This window comes from Fundulus heteroclitus, chromosome 23 (assembly GCF_011125445.2).
Source record: "Fundulus heteroclitus isolate FHET01 chromosome 23, MU-UCD_Fhet_4.1, whole genome shotgun sequence".
NCBI lineage: Eukaryota > Metazoa > Chordata > Actinopteri > Cyprinodontiformes > Fundulidae > Fundulus > Fundulus heteroclitus.
This window is the reverse complement of record NC_046383.1, coordinates 16994433-17015721: the sequence shown is the minus strand read 5'-3', so window position 1 is coordinate 17015721 and position 21289 is coordinate 16994433. Positions and strand designations below refer to the sequence as shown.

General features: G+C 41.0%; 1 protein-coding gene across 1 annotated transcript in view; it reads left to right on the top strand.

Annotated features, from left to right (window-relative positions):
- zgc:152774 (uncharacterized protein LOC553526 homolog) overlaps window positions 1-18936 on the top strand; it is a 46013-nt gene extending 27077 nt beyond the window's left edge. The window contains exons 11-17 of the mRNA XM_021318310.2: window positions 2353-2469; window positions 2653-2730; window positions 13524-13563; window positions 13641-13972; window positions 14190-14682; window positions 15012-15109; window positions 18212-18936. Coding sequence (XP_021173985.2) covers window positions 2353-2469; window positions 2653-2730; window positions 13524-13563; window positions 13641-13972; window positions 14190-14682; window positions 15012-15109; window positions 18212-18368 — 1315 coding nt within the window. The 3' untranslated portion in view covers window positions 18369-18936. The remainder of the gene's footprint in view (window positions 1-2352; window positions 2470-2652; window positions 2731-13523; window positions 13564-13640; window positions 13973-14189; window positions 14683-15011; window positions 15110-18211) is intronic.
- Window positions 18937-21289: the final 2353 nt, after the last annotated feature.

Genomic DNA, 21289 nt, shown 5'->3' with positions numbered 1-21289 from the left:
CCTTCACAGAAGAAATGCTCCAAACTGGCTTCCTTGCAATCTTAATTTCTCCTGGATGTAAACTAGATGCTCTGTGACATCTGTGACCTGTACTGAGTACACCTGATGATGTTCACAAACGCAGGCGCAAGCATGCGTGTGCGCACACACACACGTGCAATTACACTAAAACGCAAGCACACACACACACACCAACTCTACTGTGCTTTCTTCTCTTACAGTGCTGCATTCTGTTTTAGCTGTAGTGTCCGAAAGGTCAGATCAGAGACCTCAAGCTTAAGCTTTATGGATATAAACAATTAAGCTTTGAAATTTTAGTGATGAAGCTCGTTCCAGTAAAACAATGAAACACAAGAAGTAATTCTAATTGTAGCTTTGGAAAGGTTCGACAAAATGACTTTAGATCAGAAATCCCCAAGAATATACTTAGCTTATTTCTTAGTATTAATAGAAACAATTAAGTCTTTCTGTTTGTTTGTTAATGAATGAAATAAGTCTAGTCATGTATTTATTCAGCTTATTACTTTGTTTTTCATGCACAGCACTTTGAATCGTGTTTTTACTGAAAAGTGCTAAATAAAGAAACTTGCCTTTCCTATCGGATAATTTCCTTTGTCATGAAGATAGAGAAATTAATGCAGAAAACAGAAATGCAGATATGGAAGTTAAAGACACCTGTTGCAACTGATGTTTGCAATCTTGCTATTGTCTGTTTTTAAAAGAGGGGAGATATGAGATTAGTCTCTATTGTCCATACAAAGCTCCTGTAGTTTGGGGTACGGGAATGATTAGGGGGCACGGCAGGATAGAGGATTGAGTTTTTGATGCAGTTTGTACTGTGTTGTGGCTAAATAAAGGGAGTTTTCCACGAAGATCTCGACCTGAGTTTTCCTTCATATCATGATGGTAAACTAGTAAACTCCTTACTGTTTCTTACTCCCCCTTGTGGCGAACAGTTGTTTTCTTGCTGCACGCAGCCCCACCCCTCAAGCCCTGAGAAAGCAGAGCGCAGTACTGGGTCGCTTGAGGGACCAAAGCCCCGGGAAAGTGAAATTAGCTGGGTAAATGTGTATGGAAACATTACCTGGGATTTAAAAAGCCACAGGCTTTTGAGTGACAATGGGAAAATGGCACTAGTTCTAAACTTGTGGTTTTAAGTGAATATTAACTTTTTTTAAACTTTATCCCTCATTTCCCACACCTATAGTTAATAAAAGACTTTGAATGGACTTTAATACGGTGGTTCTTAAAAGTGCCAACATCTATTCTCCAATTGGTTTAATCCAACCTGGGTTGAGGGTTCAAATACCAGTCAATTTTGTTCCAAAACATATAAGAAAACTGAAGACAAAGAAGGATAGACAAGTTCAGCATCAAAGTAAACTTTGCAGATATCCATAAAAATCAAGAGACGAATAACTTCATGAGAAAAAAAAAGAAAGGTAATGAATGCCCTGGTTAGAGTCTGCACTGCAAAAAAGAGCATCCCAAATCAAGATAAAAAAGTTAAATATGAGGGGAAATTATCCGTCCCTGCAGCAAGATAATTCCACTTGACGAGATTTCTTGATTTAAGCTTATAGTATAAAGTTAAACACTTAAAATAAAAAATAACCCTTAAAACCAGATAAATTACACTAACACTTCTAAAGTTATACTTTTTTTATCTTGGTGAGAAGAACCAAATGATTTCAAGTGTAGGACTAAAATCTGTTGGGTCACCCGAAGAAGACTCTGGGCAAAGAGTTGTCCTCAAAATCTAACAGAACAGAAGAAGGGCTTAGAGAGAGCATAAGCATCGGCAAGTCAAGATATGAAGAACACTGAATACTAAACTCAAATACATAGGTGCTTAAGCAAAGTATTAGTTTAATGCACCCTTTTCACTTTTAATCCCTTTCCTTCTGTTGACTCATGCAGGATAAATGTCCAATCATATGTGGAAAATGTTAAGAAAGTATTTAAAATGACAAAATCCTGTCATTTTAACACTTTGGATATCTTCCATATCTTGTCCATCTGGATTTTGAGTTTGATCTTGAAACTTTTATCACCCTTTCTGCCTGCCTGTAAAAAGATGACCCAAGTCACTTTGCAACCGTCTCATGCAGAAGCTTGTCTTGGAAAGCTGAAAACAGCTTTGGTTTTATGGGTTGAAAGTGGAAAGCGTAAGGAAGCAAACATGCTGAGGCAGGCCTGTGGAGCCAATTTGGAACGCCATTTAAACTGGGAGATTCAGCTGAAAATATTCTCTCTGTGCAGCTGTTGAACCGTAATACTGAATTTCTAAGTATAATAATCTCTGCTGAATGAGTAAATGCTTAAATACTTCTGCTCTGCTTGTATTCACAGTGGTCCCCTGTGGTTGCAGTGTGAAGAATGCCTGAAATGGCGAAGTGTCCCACCACAACAATATAAGGTCACTCCCGAAAACTGGCGCTGCAGCCAGAATCCCAACCCACGTTACAGGTGGAGCATTTTTTTATTTCTTTTATTTGTTTTATCCCACTTAAAAAGAAAACGTAAAAGTAACTTCTATTGCTTTCCATTTAAAATAACCTTCAATTTCTGATGTCTTTCAGCGTTTTGGGTTTTATTTTATACAAACTGTAACCTCAGCTGTTCCTAACGTTGGGCCTCATGTCTTTGCAGAAGCTGCTCGTCGCCAGAGGAAGCTGAGGAGAGCGAGGAACAGTTAACACCCAGCTACCAGAAAAACCACAAAAAGATGTAAATTCCTACTTCTCTAGACCTTTCACACCTACCTTTTCACACGGCTGCTCTTCCTGTGTGCCTGCGTGCATGTGTGAACCGTTTAGTGGTTTATATTGGTCGGGTTCGTGCTCTTAAAACTTGAGGGCTAAGCTCTCCATGTGAAAGCACGTGTGTCTGGTAATCAGAGAAGCATTATCTCATTGTGAAATGAGGTGACTCAGTCAGTTCTCATACACAACATGTCAGTGGTGGAGTTGATATCACTTGGGTCTGTGCTACAATTTCTGATGAAATCTTAAACCAGGTTTTTAACTCTGAAGGACATGTATCATAATTTTAACTAAAATTCAATATTACGTTCATAATGAAATACTCTATAGTCTAATCTATAATGTGCCATTCCGTCAAGATAAAAGTAGTGTTTTAATCTGCATTATGAAGTATCGTATTAGAACAGGTTGATGAAAACGGCCAAATTTGAATTAACTCACTAAAGGTTCTACACTCGCTTGAGGTGATATTTTATTTTTTGGAAAAACAGTGAATGTGCTAAAGAGGAAATGGAAACAAATTTGTCGAATCCGTTCTTACGTAGCAAACGTTTACCTCACTTGACCGATCAGCTATTTCTGCCGCCGGCGTCTTCGCAAATATTCTCATAACATTCGAAAACAGGCCTGGAAGCAACAACGGGTACATGTGGACCGACAAAGTGACTCAAGCATTACTTAGTCTCATCCGTGAAACAGAAATCTTCACATTCATTAAAGCCTCGCTCCTGATCTGTGGTCTGTGCTAGTTAGCAACTTCTTCGTCCTGTTTATTTCGGCCAACGTCAACGTATAACGACGTTACGCTGTGCGTCTCCTCCTTAATTCGCAGCAAACCAGTAGATGGAACCACGTCTGATACGCGTTTTCTTTTTTGCGATATTTTAAAAGTTCGCTCAAAATTTGCATGGGAATTGGATGGAAACACAGCTGATGTCTCCAGCTCAGGCTTGAGCTCATGAAGTGACGCCAATGTTGTCTGAGGGCAGTTACTTGGAGAGCTAACAAACCGGCACCCCACAGAAGGATTTAAAAAAAACTTTCACAACGCGGGTCTGCCTGCAAATCAACATCGAGAGAAGTGACAAAAACTGTCATTTGAATCCATAAAATTCTGCCAGCATCCATCCATCCATCGTCTTCCGTCGCGGCGGTAGCAGCTTCAGTAGGGAGGCCCAGACTCCCCAGCCACTTGGGCCAGCTCCTCCAGGGTAATCCCCGAGGCGTTCCCAGGCCAGCCGGGAGACATAGTTCCTCCAGCGTGTCCTGGGTCTTCCCCTGGGTCTCCTCCCGGTGGAACACCTCACCAGGGAGGCGTCCAGGAGGCATCCTAACCAGATGCCCAAGCCACCTCAACTGGCTCCTCTCGACGTAGAGGAGCAGTGGCTCTACTCTGATGACTATTTGTCTATTTGGACACAGTATTTGGTAAAAAATTATATTTGAAGCGTCTGACATTCAGGCACTGGAGTTTGATCATATATTTGCACAGCTGAGTGGACCTTAACAGCCCTTAATACCCACACTGGATGTATATATGCCTGGATCACATGGCAAGATCTTAAAATTGTCTGCCAATTTTCCAAACCTGAGAGACCCCGCACATGGCGATGACAACTCATAGATATAACAGGCTGCGTGCTCGTTTGTCCTCGGGGAACAGCACACATGCTAGGATATTGGTCCAAGGCAATCCAGCTGTTGAATATCCCCGATTTGAGGTCCGAGCAGTCCAGGACGTCCTTCCGACCAGACTAGATCACTCTTAACACACACCGCAGGAATATCCCATCAGATTATCTTTAGAGCCATACCGATAATCAGAGCATTCTTAAGGGGCAAACATCCAGCTGTTTATCTTGCCGCGTAAGTGGTCAACACGCTAAAACTCCCAGAAAGTGGGCAGGACCTTTTGCAACCGAAAAGTCAGAAATGCTTTTAACCGATTTTATATTCTCATTCGAATCTGAAGCAATAATAATCACCATTAAACATTTTGCTAATATCCTGCAGCCCTGCTGATAAACTTTTTGCTCAAAAACAACAGCTGTGGTCGCCTTACTATTGACTCCACTTAAGCTACTGGTAGTCATGGCATAAACTAAGGTGTATCATCTTCCTTTAATTTTACTACGTCTCCTTTCGTTAATCCTTTATTTCCATGGAGCTCACCCTGGTTCGCTGCTCAATTGATGTTTGTAGCTCTAGTTCTCAATCCATTCTTTTTCTGTGTCGCTTTTAAGCACCCACACAACCATTCGTCACGTCACTATTTAAAAGGTATTTTTGACCAGAATACAATTTTGTTCTCTGTTTACAACAACAGAGAATGATATGCTTCAAAATGATGTCGTAATGGACATATGTCATCGACAACATATGAATATATGGTTTAAACATCCTGTTTTAGTGGGCAAGACCCGAAAGGTGTTTTTCCTCGTAGAGCCACAGGGAGAGACGTCTGCATTGTGCATGACTTTGCAGCAATCCCTCATACTGAGCAAGCATGAAGCGACAGCGGAAAGAAAAACTCCCCTTTAACGGGAAGGAAAAACCTCCAGCAGAACCAGGCTCAGTGTGAACGGTCATCTGCCTCGACCGACTGGGAGTTAGAGAAGACATAGCAGAGACACAAAAAGACAGACAAAAAGTACAGAAGCACACATTGATCCAGTAATCTGTTCTACATTAGATGTAGATTATATTAGATTAGATTAATAGCGGGTGATCTGTCTTCCCTGGATGATGTCACAGTTAACAGAACGTCAGACCAGGTGTACCTACTATGAAGAAAAAAGAGAGAGAACAAAACGTTAAAAGCTGAAATAACAACAAGCAATGCAAAACTGGAGAACAGTAGAACTCAGTAGAGTGAGAAAAATATACCCTGATGTCCTCCAGCAGCCTAAGCCTATAGCAGCTTAACTATAGAGGTAGCTCAGGGTAACATGAGCCACTCTAACTATAAGCTTTGTCAAAAAGGAAAGTTTTAAGCCTAGTCTTAAAAGTAGACAGGGTGTCTGCCTCACGGACCAAAACTGGGAGTTGGTTCCACAGGAGAGGAGCCTGATAGCTAAAGGATCTGCCTCCCATTCTACTTTTAGAGACTCTAGGAACCACCAGCAGACCTGCAGTCTCAGAGTGAAGTGCTCTGTTAGGAACAGCATGATTATAATAACTCTAAAACAAATAATACAATTAGATTATCTCACTGCTGCAACTCTTTTCCCCTCCATGTGGAGGAAAACCCACTTTAACCATATCACCGACACCTAAAGGTCGTGTGTTATCTTGGGCGACGGTGTTCGCAAGAATTGGGGAGTTCGTCCTGTAACGGGCGGGTTGCCGGTTCTATCCCCAGCTCCGAATGTCTCAGTTCTTGTGTTCTTGGGCAAGACACTTCACCCACATTGCGTGCTGCCGGTGAGCAGCCTCACTTCTGTCAGTCTGCCACAGCTCGCCACCGTCAAGGTGTGAATGAGTGATTGTAGTGGAAACGCTTTGGGGTCATTGGACTTGATAAAGCACTATACAAGTACAAGCCATTTACCATTGAAAATGCAATTAATTGTTCAGCCCTGTTTAAAAGTTGAAATGTTTCATGTTTCCATTGTATTTTTAAGCCTCAGCATTTAGTTTAGGGAAGTGACCATATTTGGACTAAATACGGGAGGGGAGATGGCTCAGGAGGTCAAGCAGGGGTTGTAAGAAACCTGATAAGATGAGAACATTGCAGAGAAAGACTGAATCCACTCAGCATGAGTTCCACCATGTGTTTCCTAAGGTAAAATCCCAGAGTTAAAGCATTTTTTTTCCGTCTTGTAAATTTGTATCATTCATGGTGTAGAAATATTCAACAATGTGATGAAAAGGTGCAAAAAGGGAGAAAAGGGTACACAGGAGATGGTTACAAACACCACACAGTTTTATCAAAGTTTAATGTACTGTTAAAAGTGCATGGAGATTGTTAGAAAGTTGGCATTTCTTAGAATGTCACTCCCTCGTGGCTATGTGCTACACTACATAATTTCCCGTCATGACATGCTTATCATACTCTTGGTCAAATCACAACTTAGATACTTATTGGTCATTTCATTCATCTAAAAAAAAGTCTTCACCCAAGAGTTCAAGTGGACTGAATCAAAACACCTTATGATAGTTACAGAGATGCAGCAATTAGAATTTTGTGTCTGACTTCTGAGCTCTTGGTTTTGTAAAAATGTATCCAGTCAATTGCAAATGTAGCAGTTAATCTTTAATGATTGTAATTTAAAAAAGATATGAGAGCAGCATTTTAAAATAATGCACCTTCCTGCGAGAGTAGTTATTGATTATTTACATTAGGAGCAGATTATTAGAGAGCTAACAGTACCCACAGAAGGATTTTAATGGACTGAGATAAAGTAGCATTCGGTCAGATGATGTTTTTACTCTAATGTGAACAGTTCATTCCAACACCCTTTGTCACCAGAATACCCTGGGTTCTATTGGTGAGCCATGCAGTGGTTGTGCAAGACTCACTTTTCTCCACATAATCAGCCCATACCAGAATAAAATCAGAAGAAGCTAGTTATCTCTAACCTGACTCTAGCCAGATTGATATCGCTCCGCCTAGCTTCACTCACATCCATCTGGGACCTCTCCCATAGAAAGTGATTTCTCCAACCAGTTTTATTGTCCAGCCAATCAGGACGCAGGGCTGGAGTTTCATAGATGTGACGTAGTGGAGAAGCAACCGTGACGTGAGACTGTTTTGATTCAACAATGGCGGCTCGCATTGAGGAAGCAAGCGTTAACATTGATGCTGCTATTTCTTCCGTGTTGTCCAATCTACCTAATATTGTTTCATTAAAAGAACATCAGAGAACGGCTCTGAAGGCTTTTGTTGGTGGAAACGATGTTTTCGCCCTTCTCCCGACCGGATTTGGCAAGTTTTGTTTTCCGGCGGCGGAGCAGTTAGCGCAAACCATATTAGGAGGCCTTTAGTCCTCAACGAGGTCGGCCTGGGATCGACTCCGACCCGCGGCGCTTTGCCGCCTGTCTTCCCCCCTCTTCTTGTCAGCTCACTGTCAATAAAACACGTGCCACTAGAGCCGCAAACACATTTAAAAAAAAAAAGAAAAGTTTGTTTTTTTTCCTGTGTCGCTCTCATCAATGTCTAGGGTTGGCTTCGGTGTGAGTGGTTGAAATAGCACGTCGATAAAGATGACAAACAAGTGGCTTATCCAATCATATGCAAGGATTTTTGATAAGGCCCGCCTTCAAAAAAGGCAATTCCTATGGATCTGTCCCAGATGGATGTGAGTGGAGCTAGGCGGAGTGAAATACATCTGGCTAGAGTCAGGTTAAGTTATCTCGGCTAACCATGCAGGAATGCGTGTGTGGGAGAGCATGCCTGAGTTGACCATTTAAACTTTTCAGCATGTAATTTTTTCCCCTTTTACCTCTGAGATGTTGAAAAAGCTACCAACGTTTCCAGATCCAGCTCGGTTTATAAGATACAGGTTGAAAGCTCAAAAGAATAAAACCGAAGAACTTTGCTGTAATAAGTTCATGCTTCCTGGTATCCAAAGACAATTTAATTCTGTCTCTCGTTCACTTGAAGCCTGAATGACATGTCTCAGAAAATAATTTCTTTTCAAATGACTTTTTACATCCAATGTTTCCTCTGACTTAGCCAACTACAAGTTAATGTATATCCCATCTAACATCTCCCACCCAGGGGAGTGCTGTTATTGCTGGGGGTGTTTGGAAATGATGTGTTCACTGACTGACCCTAATATGCTGACCAGCCAGTTTTCTTGGTGCATTTATACAAAATATTGATGCTTATTTTGCTAGTTGTTTTGTAAACTGCAGTGATATTAACACTTTGGCTTTCCCTCTCTTAATGCTTTTGGAAACGGTGTCTTTTTAAAGCAAACCCTTAGTAGGTCTAAAAGTCGATAAAATGTAGCTTGATGTTATTTTGGAGTTTCTAAATTCTTAAGCTGCTGTCACAGTGGCTTGTGTCTTTCCACGTATCTAAAAATCCTTTTTATGTGGGTCCAAATGTGTTGAAATGAAATACCTTTTGTGCTGTCCTGGCATAAAGGGTGTTCATATGAAAAGTCTGCTACAGTGTAATCACAGAGTAGGTTTTGTTTTACCCTAATGTCACCATCTTGTTTTTTTTTCTTTCTTCTTTTTGCATATGTGACTGATTGAATTGACTGGCGAAAAGTTTAATGTACGGTGTCTAGGGGTTACCCTAGTGGTCATATAATCATAGGTTATTCCAAGGGAAACTTCAAGCATTCAGCATGCTGAGGTCAGCGAATCTTCATCACTATAGAAAGAGTGTCGGCATTAGGAAGCATGATATTAAGTAACATTTTTACTGAGTCAATGCTATGCTATTTGATATACGTTTTTTAGTGCCATCTCTAGTTGCAGTTCTCATGTCAGAGAATTACCTTGCCCTAAAATATCAATGCCGAAAGCTGTTTGCTCCACTTGTGAAAGTAAAATCTGTCGAGCTCTATTTGGCATTAAGATATCTTATTGCCACATTGCTAGACAGGACACTGGGAAAAAAAAAAAAAAAAAAGACAAGGCTACATATGAACAGGATATATTACAGTTGAAGTGGCCTAGTAACATATGATGACTTTACAAATTTTTCTCTGGTTGCATACAAAGGCTTTCCAATAAAGTATGGTACACGGTTGGCTTATTGTATTCTGAAAAAATAAATAAATAAATATCAATGGCTGTCAGGCTTTGCTGGAAAATAAATTTTATATGCTACAGTATCAGAAACACAGAAAGACAATGTGGGAGTGTTATTTACTTAAGGCTGTGTCGATTCTCGCACCACTGAAATTCAAGAAAAGAAGAGAATAGTTTGATGGGTCCATTAGAAAGCAAATTAAGCATCTTCATGCCTCATCCTGTCTTTACTAACTTGCATTCAATAAAAATACTTCAGAACCGTGTGGAATGCTGCGGTTTGATGAGCAGACCAAGTGTTTTGCCCAATTTGTTGTTCAGAGGCAGCAGGCAGGCTGTCTCTTGCAGCAGTGTCAGTAGGGTGTGGCTGCACACCCAGAGCCTACTGCAGCTGAAGCCCCCTGTTGAGGGGGCATCCAGATTCAAGGACACCACGAGAGAATGGGGCAGCAGTCTTTTACATTATGGGAAATTTTTTAGCACATTCCATTGTAACTGTATTTGTATTTTCTTAGATACAGCTAAAATTACAGCTCAGATTGTTTTGTGTTCAACTTAAGCGGATAGCATCATCGGCTCCAAGATGCCATGTTTTAAGAGTTTGGCTTTTGACTGAGAGTGTCTCTAAATAACCACAGTTGGGCTGGCCAAGGATGAGATTGTTACAGGAGGAGAGACTTGAGCACAATGAATAGCTTAGGCAAGTTTATTTGTATATCATATTTCTGTAAAAAAAAAAAAAACAAGTCAAAAGGCTGTACATGAACAGAACATAAGGAAAGAAAACACACAGGAAAGGACATTGGAGTGGAATAGTAGCAGCAGGTCAAGATAAGTTGGACTATAAACCTAATCTAATGACGTTTCAATGAACTACAACAGTTTAAGCAGAACATCAACATTCAAAATCATCTCTAAACAAAAAGGTTTTTAGCCTTTTTAAAGGAACTCAGGCTTTCTGCGCTTTTACAGTTTTCTGGAAGTTTGTTCCAGATAAGTGGAGCATAGGAACTAAATGCTGCTTCTCCGTGTTTAGTTCTGGTTCTAGGTATATAGATCAGGCTGGAGCGAGAAAACCTTAGTGGTCTGGATGGATGATACACTGATAACAAGTCTGTGATGTATTTAGATGCTAAGCCATTCTGTGATTTATAGACTAACAGAAGTATTTTAAAGTCTATTCTCTGAGATACAGGGAGCCAGTGTAAGGACTTTAGAACTGGGGTGATGTGCTCTACTTTCTTAGTCTTAGTGCGGACGCGGGCAGCAGCGTTCTGGATCAGCTGCAGCTGTCTGATCGACCAATAGGGTTTATTTTTCTCACTGTGTTAAAAACCAAAATAAACCACAAGACCTTAATTCAATCACATGCCACTCCCCCAAATAATAGTGTGACTATTACAGTGATAATAATGTCATCTGTATCATTTTTTTATAATTTTCAACATAAATGTAGAACACCCACTAGTCTGGTTTCCTGTATACTTATCTTTTCTAATGTTTTGCTCTTTACAGAGTAATAGAAGCTAATATTGTTGTTCATGATTTTTACAAACAGAAATATTTCTGGACAGACGAAATTTTCTTTCAGAGAAATGCAAAGTAGCTTTCTTTCAGCCAGCTGTTAGTGTGCAGCAACATGTTAAAAAACTGTTATTTAATTTAAAAAAGGCTTTAAACCAGAAGAGCATTATGGTGGAATATTGTAATTGTTTGTTAACTGTAGCTTTATGATATAAACTGATACCTGTAACTAGCTTACATCTGTAGAGTACCTTAATTTGGAATAGGGATGGGTTTACAATACAGAAATTAATAAAAATGCAAAAATGTAGAGAGCCGGAAGAAAGGGTGCAAATCTGATGCTCAACATCATCAGGGAAATATTTTGCACTAGATTTCTGCTTCTTTTGTTTGGAAATAGCTGGCAATGCTGATAAAGTCTTTAAATCTTTTAGGAAGCAAAACTTGTCTTGACAGATTTAAGTACCAAGAAGTGATTAGTGTAGCGCCGTGCTAGCAGTTTGATGGGGAATTTAAAGACTGGGCATATTCATCTTTTATAAATGCTGTACTATGCAGCTACACCTCCCTCTCAAAAAGCCTCTAGAAAGGGGAAGTTTAAAAAACAGGAGCTGTAAAATGCCACAGGATCCCAGCAAACTAAACGAACTGGCTTAAAACTAGAAAAGTTGCCATAACATTAAAATTCCTACCTTACATTTTAGTTTAATGACTAATAAGCCGACTGGTCATACATTTTTAAGACATGATCAGTTTCAATAGCTTCTTATGCTGTTTGGTTCCAGAGATGTGGACTGAAGTTTAGACTGGTGTTGCGCTGCATCTGCATGTTTCCGTGTCAAAGGGTGGGCTTGAGTCACCGTTCTGGTAATCATTATTCATACCCCTGGCAGATTTAGGTGTATCATTTTGGAGGGAACGACCCAAAGCCTGAGTGAGAATCTGTGGAGGGAGCTAAAGTTTAGGATGACGGCAAGGAGGCCTTCCAACGCTAAAGACTTGGAGCTCATATACAAACTCCAGTTAATATTACAGCAATACGTTCTGTCTACTTTGATCCTAGATGCAGTCTTGAGCTGATAAAGTCATTCACACAATTAGGATTTCATGTTTAGATCCTTTTTTGTAGAGCAAAGTAAGCAAACATCGTTTCTGTGGATTATATCCGTAATGCCACGACAGGACACAACTAGAAAATATAAATTGCAAAGATAAATGGTTAAAATACCAATAAAAGCATTCAAAAAGCTGGTCAGTGAGGGGGTTTGACAGCTTAAATGCCATTAAAGATCTTTTTATTAATTATTGAGATGGGCATAATGACAATTTTCCTTAAAATGTCTAAAAGAGGTTGTTGTTTTTTCAAAACTGTTGTTCCTTTTATGTTGTTATTATTTATAAAAGGTTTTCTATCTTAAACTTCATGTTTGAATTAAAAGTATTTAAAGAGAATACTTTTCCCCCCAGGTCCCTGTTCCTATATAAAATAGTTTTCTTTCCCCTTTTAATAGATAAATCATCATTTGAAAATTGCTGTTTGCGTGCATATTGGTCCAAAGAGACAAAATCTCTAATCGCAGCATTACTCTTTCCCCCGTACTCTTTGAAAGAGTTGATAATGCGATAAAAAGATGTTAAGTAGATTATTATAAAGATGCAATAATAAGCACTTTGTTTTCAGCAATTTGACACTAACAAGTGATCATGTCTTTAAAAAAAACATAATAGCATATTCAGATATCTAATGTTAATATTAGGCTCTATCAGTTTTTTTATTATTATTAAAGCAGCTCAAAACTCTTTTGCATGAGCCAAATCTCAAAAGACTACAAGAGTATTGTTAGTTGATGATGATGATGATGATGATGATGATGATGATGATGATGATGATGATGATGATGATGATGATGATGATGATGATGATGAGGATGATGAACTTTATTGTCCCAAAGGAAATTTGTCTTGGGTGCAGACTCTGGCTGCTGCATAGTCCAGACCATGTCTGTCACAGTACATTCACACATAAAAACCATTCTATGAAGAATCCATTATAAGAAAATAAATGCATAAAAGAAGCATGTCAGTTTAGTTTAAAATTTTGGATACCGTTGACTACTTCCACAATTTACTGTTTGATGCTGTTTATCGCTTTAATGGAAAGTAGAACAAATGAGTTCTTATAGTGGTTCAGTCTACAAAGACTCTAAGACGTCGACCTGAAGGAAGAAACTGTCTGGTTAATGTTTCATTGAAGATGGTCTGAAGTGAGGCGTGCTGCTTGACTCCCATCAACTTCATAGCTCTTGCGTTAAGTCAGGCCTAAGGACTAGTATTCCCGTATTGGTCATTGGCCTGCCTGATCATCAATTGATGAGAAAATCTTCATTTCAGTCGTTAGGGACTTGAGACCTGGCTTGAACTTGGGGAAAAATGATGTATGAACATCTCTGTTTTTATCCAACCGTAACGTGTAAAAGCGCCACGCTCCCAGCGTCTCACTGTGTTTTTATTATTTCTTTCCAGAAAGCACTTCAAAAGCAGAAAACAGGAAAAATCAAAAGAGGTATGTGGCATTTTTAGCAACAGTTCTCCCCAAACCGCATTTGTAAGACTTTCTGAGCAAGCCCGGTTGTGTTGCAGGCGTGGCACTCGGAGGACAAGGTGGCTAAGCACGAAACCTCGTCCTGCGCCTCATCAGAGGAGCCTTCTTCCCCGGCCACGCACACACCTGAACACAGCACGCCAGAAAAGAGACTGGAACAGGATGAGGCAGATTTGCATACAGACACTCGTGCGAATGACGCGAAGACTCGACTGGTCACACACTACCGAGAGAAGGTTGCTGGAAGAAAAACAGCAACAGAGGAGCAACACGAACTTTCACACGTGGAAAATGATCCGACCCTCGAAGATGAGGAGGACAAAAAGAAGGAGGTCGTGGAGAAAGAGGAGGAGCACACAGACACTTTCAGGTGGGGTATGGAGGGACTGATAGCGGAAGAAAAAAAATAGAATCAGCACAGGGGGGCGCTGTTGTGCGTAAAAAGAATACATGCTTAGTTCTGAAGCAATTAGTCATTAACAGTGGTTTTATGAACAGCGCCCGGTTTGAGTTTGAAGAAAAAAATCTAAAGTGTCTGCTTATATTTCCAAACAGGCCAGTAACCGACTGTTCTTTGTGTGTTGCAGCCGCAAAAGAAAGTCTGGACCTATTTTTACCTACATCACAGAAAAGCGCTGGAGACAGCAGCCGGCGGACTCAGTGGCGGCGACGACGGCGGCGGAGGATTTGCCTTCTGGGAAACAAATACACACGTTAAAAAAGGACAGCAACAGCAGCCAAGTGGAGAAGTCGAACGGTTTGCAGCAGACCCCGACCAACCACACCTGGACCTACTCGCCGCTGGCCACCCAGACCGTGGTGGTGTCCCCGCTGAGGACGGAGCGGCCGCAGAGCACGGCGCTGCCTCCGGAGCTGGGCGAGCGGGAGGTGAAAGTGCAGAAGCTGGCTGCGTTGGAGAAGGAAGCCGAGCGGCTACGGAGCCTCCTGGGGCTGGAGGTGTCCAAGGCGACGCGGGGCACCATGACGACTGCGGACGGTGCGGTCGAGAAAGAGGGGATGGAGAGATCTACGGTGTCCACAACAAGCCAGGAGGTCGGCTGCCAAACAGTTGTTCCTGAGGTTAGCACAGATTATTACGTCTGGAAAACACATTTACAATCTGGTGGATTTGGGCATTCTTTGGATTTTTCATGCCTTTGATTTTGTCCTTTTTGGTCTAGGAACGGCCGAACGTTAAGCAACACTGACAGCATCGTTAATAACTCTGCTAAAGGAAACACATTTACCTAGAAAATTTATATTTCAAATTAGGATAGATAATAAAAAATTTAAGATTCTATCAGTGCCGTAGCCTGAAAAAAATTCTATTTAGCCCTTGAATTGTATCAAACCTTAAAAACTCTGGAAGCGTCCGGCAGTAAAGCTCTAAATGCTCTGTGTCCCAGCAGTGCTCCACTTCTGCGCTGGAGAGCAAGCCGAAGAAAGAGAGGAGTGAAAGTCAGAGCAGAGTGAGAACGAGTGACGGTGACGCCTGTGATGACAGCAGGTAAGTGTTTAAGATATTCCCACAGTGCAGTAACACACACACACACGCACACACACACACGCACACACACAACGGCTGCACACATCATTTCATTAGGCTTAAGATGCTGACTTGTGACTTATCTCTTCTTTCTTTCACCTCTTCTTTCTCTTTTTTTTCTCTTCTTGTTTTTCTTTTACTCTCCTAAAAAAAAAAAAAAAAAAAAATGCTGACTTGTTTTTTCTGGGATTTTATATGGTAAAGCACCACAAAGTATGGCGTAATTATGAAGTGGAAGAAAACTGATACATGGTTTCCAGAGTTTTATTTATTTTTTTATTAATATCTGAAACATTTTGCCATTTATCATTTAGTTTTAGTAAAAATGCTTCTGTTCTGTGAAAGTAAAGCTGATTTAGACTGTAAAATATAAACATCTGAAGCTTTGGACAGCTCACAGACCAGTGCTCAATCCGTCATCTCAGAAGGAAAAGAATATGGCAAAACTGCGAGCCTTTCAAGACATCTAAAGATGAGTTAGGTGGTCGGAGGTGTCGCACAGGTCTGCGCAGACAATGCGCAAGCCCATAAAAGCGCTGTAGTAGCATTTATACTTGACGCAGACATAGGGGCGGTATTCTTTAAAAACACAGGGGGGCAGCACTCAACAAAACCAGTGGAAATGCAGTAAAAAAGAGAAGAAACAGTTGAAGCCACACACCCAAAATAGCCGTGCGCAGTAGCAAAAACAATCATGAAAAAGGGTTGTTGTGTTTATGGCAGCTAAATAGAAATAGACGAAGGGTTAGAGACGTCGAAGAAGACGCTATGTTCGCTCGTTGCATACAGAAAGACGTGAAGATGGGTTATACAGCCTCTCTGTGAAGCCCATAGGGGTCTTTTCTTAATGCAAGGTTTAAAAAAAAAACACTTTGTTTTATTAAATAAAAGCCGATGGCTTCACATGCTGTGGGTTGTTGTTTTAGACATGATTTACAATGTAACCCAAAGTCAAAATGCTTGCTGTATCCACGGACTTGGCCAATAAACTCACCTCTGAAAGTATGCTAATAATATGTGTATGCTGTCTTCAGTCACAGAACAAACAGTACAAGCAGCATGTAACAAAGTTGTGCCACTTGAAACCTCTGTGCCGTTTGATGCCAGTACAGACGACCTTGCTTGATGAGGACTCCTTAAAAATCCTCCATTTTGAATGAAACTTTACGCACATGGTCAGCGCTAAGTTACAAAAATGCGGACCATCAAGTATAAACCTAGCTTAGCAGGCTGGGCAAAGAGCAGATTAATCAGAGAAGTAGCCAAAAGACCCATTGTAACTCTGGAGGAGCTGCAGAGATTCACAACTCAGGTAGGAGAATCTGTTGACAGGACAACCTCTCTCCCCAAATCAGGCTTTTATGGAAGAGTGGCAAGATGCTAAAAGGAAAAAGTTTTTCCCTTCAGGCCATATAAGGAACAGCCACGTTTGAGAAGAGGGTGAAACGGTTTAGATCATGTTGGTGTATTAGAGCGGCCCAATCAAAGTCCAGACCTAAATCCAATCGAGAATCTGAGGAAAGATTTGAAAATTGACCCTCAGAGAGGCTCTGCTTCCAGTATGACTGAGCTTAAGCTGTTTTGCAAAGATGAATAGGCATTCGCTGGTAGAGAAACACTCCAAAAAACGTGCATCCTGAAATGTGTTCTTCATGACGCTTTTTTTTCCCATTAGTGTTCTCTAACAAACATCCTAGGTCTTCATGGACATCAATTCAATTTTATATATATATAGAGCCAATTTCTAACACATGTCATCTCAAGGCACTTTACAAAGTCAAATTTAACCAAATCATACAGATTGGTCAAAAAGTTCCCTAAGGAAACCCAGCAGATTTCATAGAATTTTTGACAAGCAGCATTCACTCCTCCTGAAAGAGCGTAGAGCCACAGGGAGAGTAGTCTGCATTATTGATGGCTTTGCAGCAATCCCTCATACTGAGCATGCATGAAGCGACAGTAGAGAGGAAACCTCCCTTTAAACAGGAAGGAGAACCTCCAGCAGAACCAGGCTCAGTGTGAACCGTCATCTGCCTTGACCGACTGGGGGTTAGAGAAGATGGAGCAGAGACACAAATGGGACAGAAGCACACATTGATCGAGGAATCTTTTCTACGTTATATGGTAATAAACAAACGCCTTTTGAACGTCAAGAGCATATATGCAACAGGTTTATATGCAAAGTCTATGGCGGACGCGCCTCGAGGGGCATCGAGAGGTCCTACGTTGCATCTTGTGCTGCGCGTTTTGAAGCTTTCAGCGCGTTTCGTGCTGCAAATTTGTTTTTCCCTGAGTTAATCGCCTCTAGGTAAGCCGACACTAGAGTTGGAAAATCTGAACTTTTGCAGCTGGACGCGAGGCGTCAACCAATCAGAGAGACTCCCACTCCACTTTGTGACGTAGTGGGGGCTTTTCCGAGAGGAAAAATATTTTTACTTCAGCTCACAGATGAATGTTAACATGGAGATGCCCACTAACCGTAGACAGAGGCACAGATACTCCTCAGCTGAAATGGGGCGCCTGTAGTTGGTGTCCTGGCCTACTTCCTTGTCAAATTTGCCTGAGTGAGCATAAAGAGTGCTGAAAGCGACCCTCGCCAGCACGCAGCTCCTGCTGTTGGTCGTAAAACTCACCAAAGTCAAAACGTCTCTGAATTATCTGGTGAATTGAGACACGGCGCAGATTATATTATATTATTCAGTAAATAAAGCCAAGCCACTCACTTGATTTCGTCTGCAATTTCACATAGAGTCAGGCAGAGGAAAAGAACTGGGTAGCTCCTCCCAATGGCAGCCACTTTGCCTGACGCGCCGTCAGTGTTTAGGTTCTAGACAGCGAGTCGGCCTTTCATATGCACAAGTATCCACAATTTTCAGACTTTTTTTTTATAGAGAAACACGGATATTTTTTCTTAATTTCACAATTTTGTGTTTCTTTGTGTCAACCCAATTTCAAATTGCTCAAATTGTGCCATTCAAATTAAGAGAAGAATGCTTCACCTTTCCAAGTACAAAGTTTCTGCATTTCATCCTTTTAACAGCGATTTTCCTTTTCTTTCCTCAGGTCGGCTGAGCAGAGCCTGCGTGACATGCGTAACAACGTGGTGGTGCTCCTCACAGCCCTGCTGCCCCAGCTGGACCTGGCCGGCATCAGCCTAGAGACAGCAGACGTGGACAACATCCTGCAGCAGATCATAGAGGTTAACTCGCTCAAACTATGAGCGCCTCCAAGTCCTGCAGAGGACGGTCGCCTTGTGTTTCCTGCAGAGGAATGCACTAAATGCCCAGGTTCTTCCTTCATCCGATTACTTTCCTTACCTCATGGCCTTCAGATTATTGAAAAGGAGCATCTTGTGGGTGGATTACGCATTTCTATGATGTTAGTGAAAAACCAAAGAGTTCAGAATCCAAACAACTTGACATATTTGAGGATGTGCTCCAAAAGAGTTGTTCAAAACCTGATTCATTCAAGGCAGAAATAAAAGTTGTGTCATTGCATAAGCTTAATAAAATGATGTGAGCCATCATCAAAACTAAAGTGGTCATACACAGTTATAAATTGTTAGCCTGGCCATCCACACTGACTTGTGCCATGTGCGTTCAGTGCACAGATTGTCAGTCTGGGCAGGCCTGGACTCTCCGGTCTAAAACTTACCGGACCAATCACAGCGCAGGAGGCGGGAGTTTACAATGGGTCACTCTTAGCAGCAGAATGACTTAGGGCTGGATGATAATTCAATAACAATATATCGATCAATAGACGTGTGGCGTGATAGGAAAAAATAGGGTCGATAAAAGTTCGATAGAGAGTTTTCCTTCCTTGCTTTCAGCCTATCATATTAGTTGATGCTACAGTCACTACTTCCTCTCGGCCAATCGTAATCGCGGACCCAGGCACGCCGTCACAAAGCACCGCCCTCTCAAACCACAACACAGAGCACGTGAAAATGTCGCAGCAAGGAGCGGCGGAGGAAACGGTCCCAAAACAGGGTTTTACTAGTTCACCAGTCTGACAGAAATAAACCAGTGATTTGTAAAACTTGCAAGAAACCGGTAAAAACAAAGTCTGGTAACGCAACCAACTTGTTTCATCACGTAAGCCGCTCACACCCGCAGCAGCGCGAGCTATGCAGCCCCGCGTCATCTTCGTAGGAATCTTCTTCCAAAACAAGGCAGGTATAGCAGCTAAACTGGGCTCCCTTCTTTGTGATAAAATGAAAAAGCGTCCAAGCGGCATAAGGACATCATGCATGCAGTAACGTGCTTCATAGTGATGGATATGCTGCTGTTCTCTGCAGCTGAAAAACCTGGCTTCAAACAACTACTCACCACTCTTGATCCGCGATATAAAGTTCCGGGACGCAAGTTTTTCTCTAACAGCGCTCCCTAAATTGTGCAACTAGTGCAGAGAATCAGTGCAAAATGAGCTGCAATCTGTGTCCTTACATGCCACAACCTCAGATCTCAGCCCTGCGTCAGCCTCTCAATTATAAAACCTGAGAAGTAACTAGTGTACTATTCCCACCTAAATAGGCTATTTTATTTATTTATTTGGTTTATTTGGTCATTTTACTGGTCACTTTAGTTTATTCTTTGTCCGTATTTAGTAACATAACTCAGGTCTCTTAAGTTATTTTTCTTTAAAAAAAAATCTGTTATGGTTAAAAAAAAAGTTGGTTAAATGAAGATTTAATTGGAATTCTGTGTGTGTGTTCTTTATTACAATTAAATCATTTAGCAATATCATAAAATGTCCAGGCAGAGCTGCACATAAAATATGGTTTTAAATATTTTCAATAATTATCGATATCGATGAGCTTTTTTTCTATATCGTCCAGCCCTAAAATGACTCACAATGGTGCTTTTCTGTAACGACACAGTCAAGATGACGGCTGCAACGGAGTGATGTTTTTAAAATTTGTGGGGGGCGCGCTGGTGGTGTAGCAGGTAGGGACAACCCATGTACAGAGGCCTTACCCACTAGAGCTGTGAAAAATCTAAAAAAAAAAAAAAAACACCTGTAGGTATCTGATGAGTTTTAACCTGTTTCCGCTGCCCTTGTAAGTCCCGCCCCTGACATCGGGCTCTACCCGCTGCGTTCCAGACTGATTTGCCGTGTTTACGGCGTGAGTCAGTCTGGCTGGCCAGGCTAATACGTCGTAGCATATAAAGTCAGTCAGTGTGCCATCGGGATTACTAGACCCACAACAGGTCTCTTTAAAGCCGTTCTTAGACAATCAAACCGGTGACACTGTAATATTTGTTCCACTTCACAGGGTTTAAGTTTACTTCCTATTCCTTAACTATTGAACTTTTATGTACAATTATATTACTTATTTAACTGCAGTCTGCTTCGATGTTATTTTGAATATCGTGGAGTCTTTGTTGAGAGCTTGTCTGCTGTAAAAATGGTTATTCTTTTTTTCTATTATCTAAAACTGCTTCTTATATTGTAATGTTTGTGTTTGGCATCTGTTTTACATACGGTTAAAGGACTTTTAAAACGAGATACAAGTGTTTTTTTTTTGTTTTTTTTTTAGTAAACTCTGTCAATGAGAGATGGAGTAGTTTGTATATGTGTTTAAAAAAACGTTGTTTGAATTAAATATTTAAACCATTGTGGTCTATTGTGCTCTTTATTTTTAATTTTTATTTTTATTTTTTTCCCAATGGTGTGCTTGTAGTCAGAATACAACGCGCTGTTTGGGGGAGCTCTGTAGATCTGTAGATTTGCCACAAGAGGGCAGCAAAGTGCTGTAAGAAAAATATTTTTTTCTCTCCACACCTGGAAGCGCCCGAGAGCAGATTATTGGCTGTTTTGTGCTTTTTAGTCAAACAAAATGTAATAAAGATTTAATTTATCTTTGAGAACATTTTTTTATTAGCGTTTAGTTTACCAAACAATCTCCTGACACATCCAGGAACCATTTGCATAAGATTTATTTTCCCCCCCTAAGTTTTCCAGTTGAGCCACTACCAATTCATTTAGCACATGCAACAGGAATAAAACTGTGTTGCTCACGGACCCAGAGTGGCAGTCTGTGGGAGTTGAACCTCCGGGACACAAGCACACAATGCTCTAGTCTCTAGGCCACCGCTCCCTTAAATAATGCTTTATGAATTGTTACATAATAAATGTTAT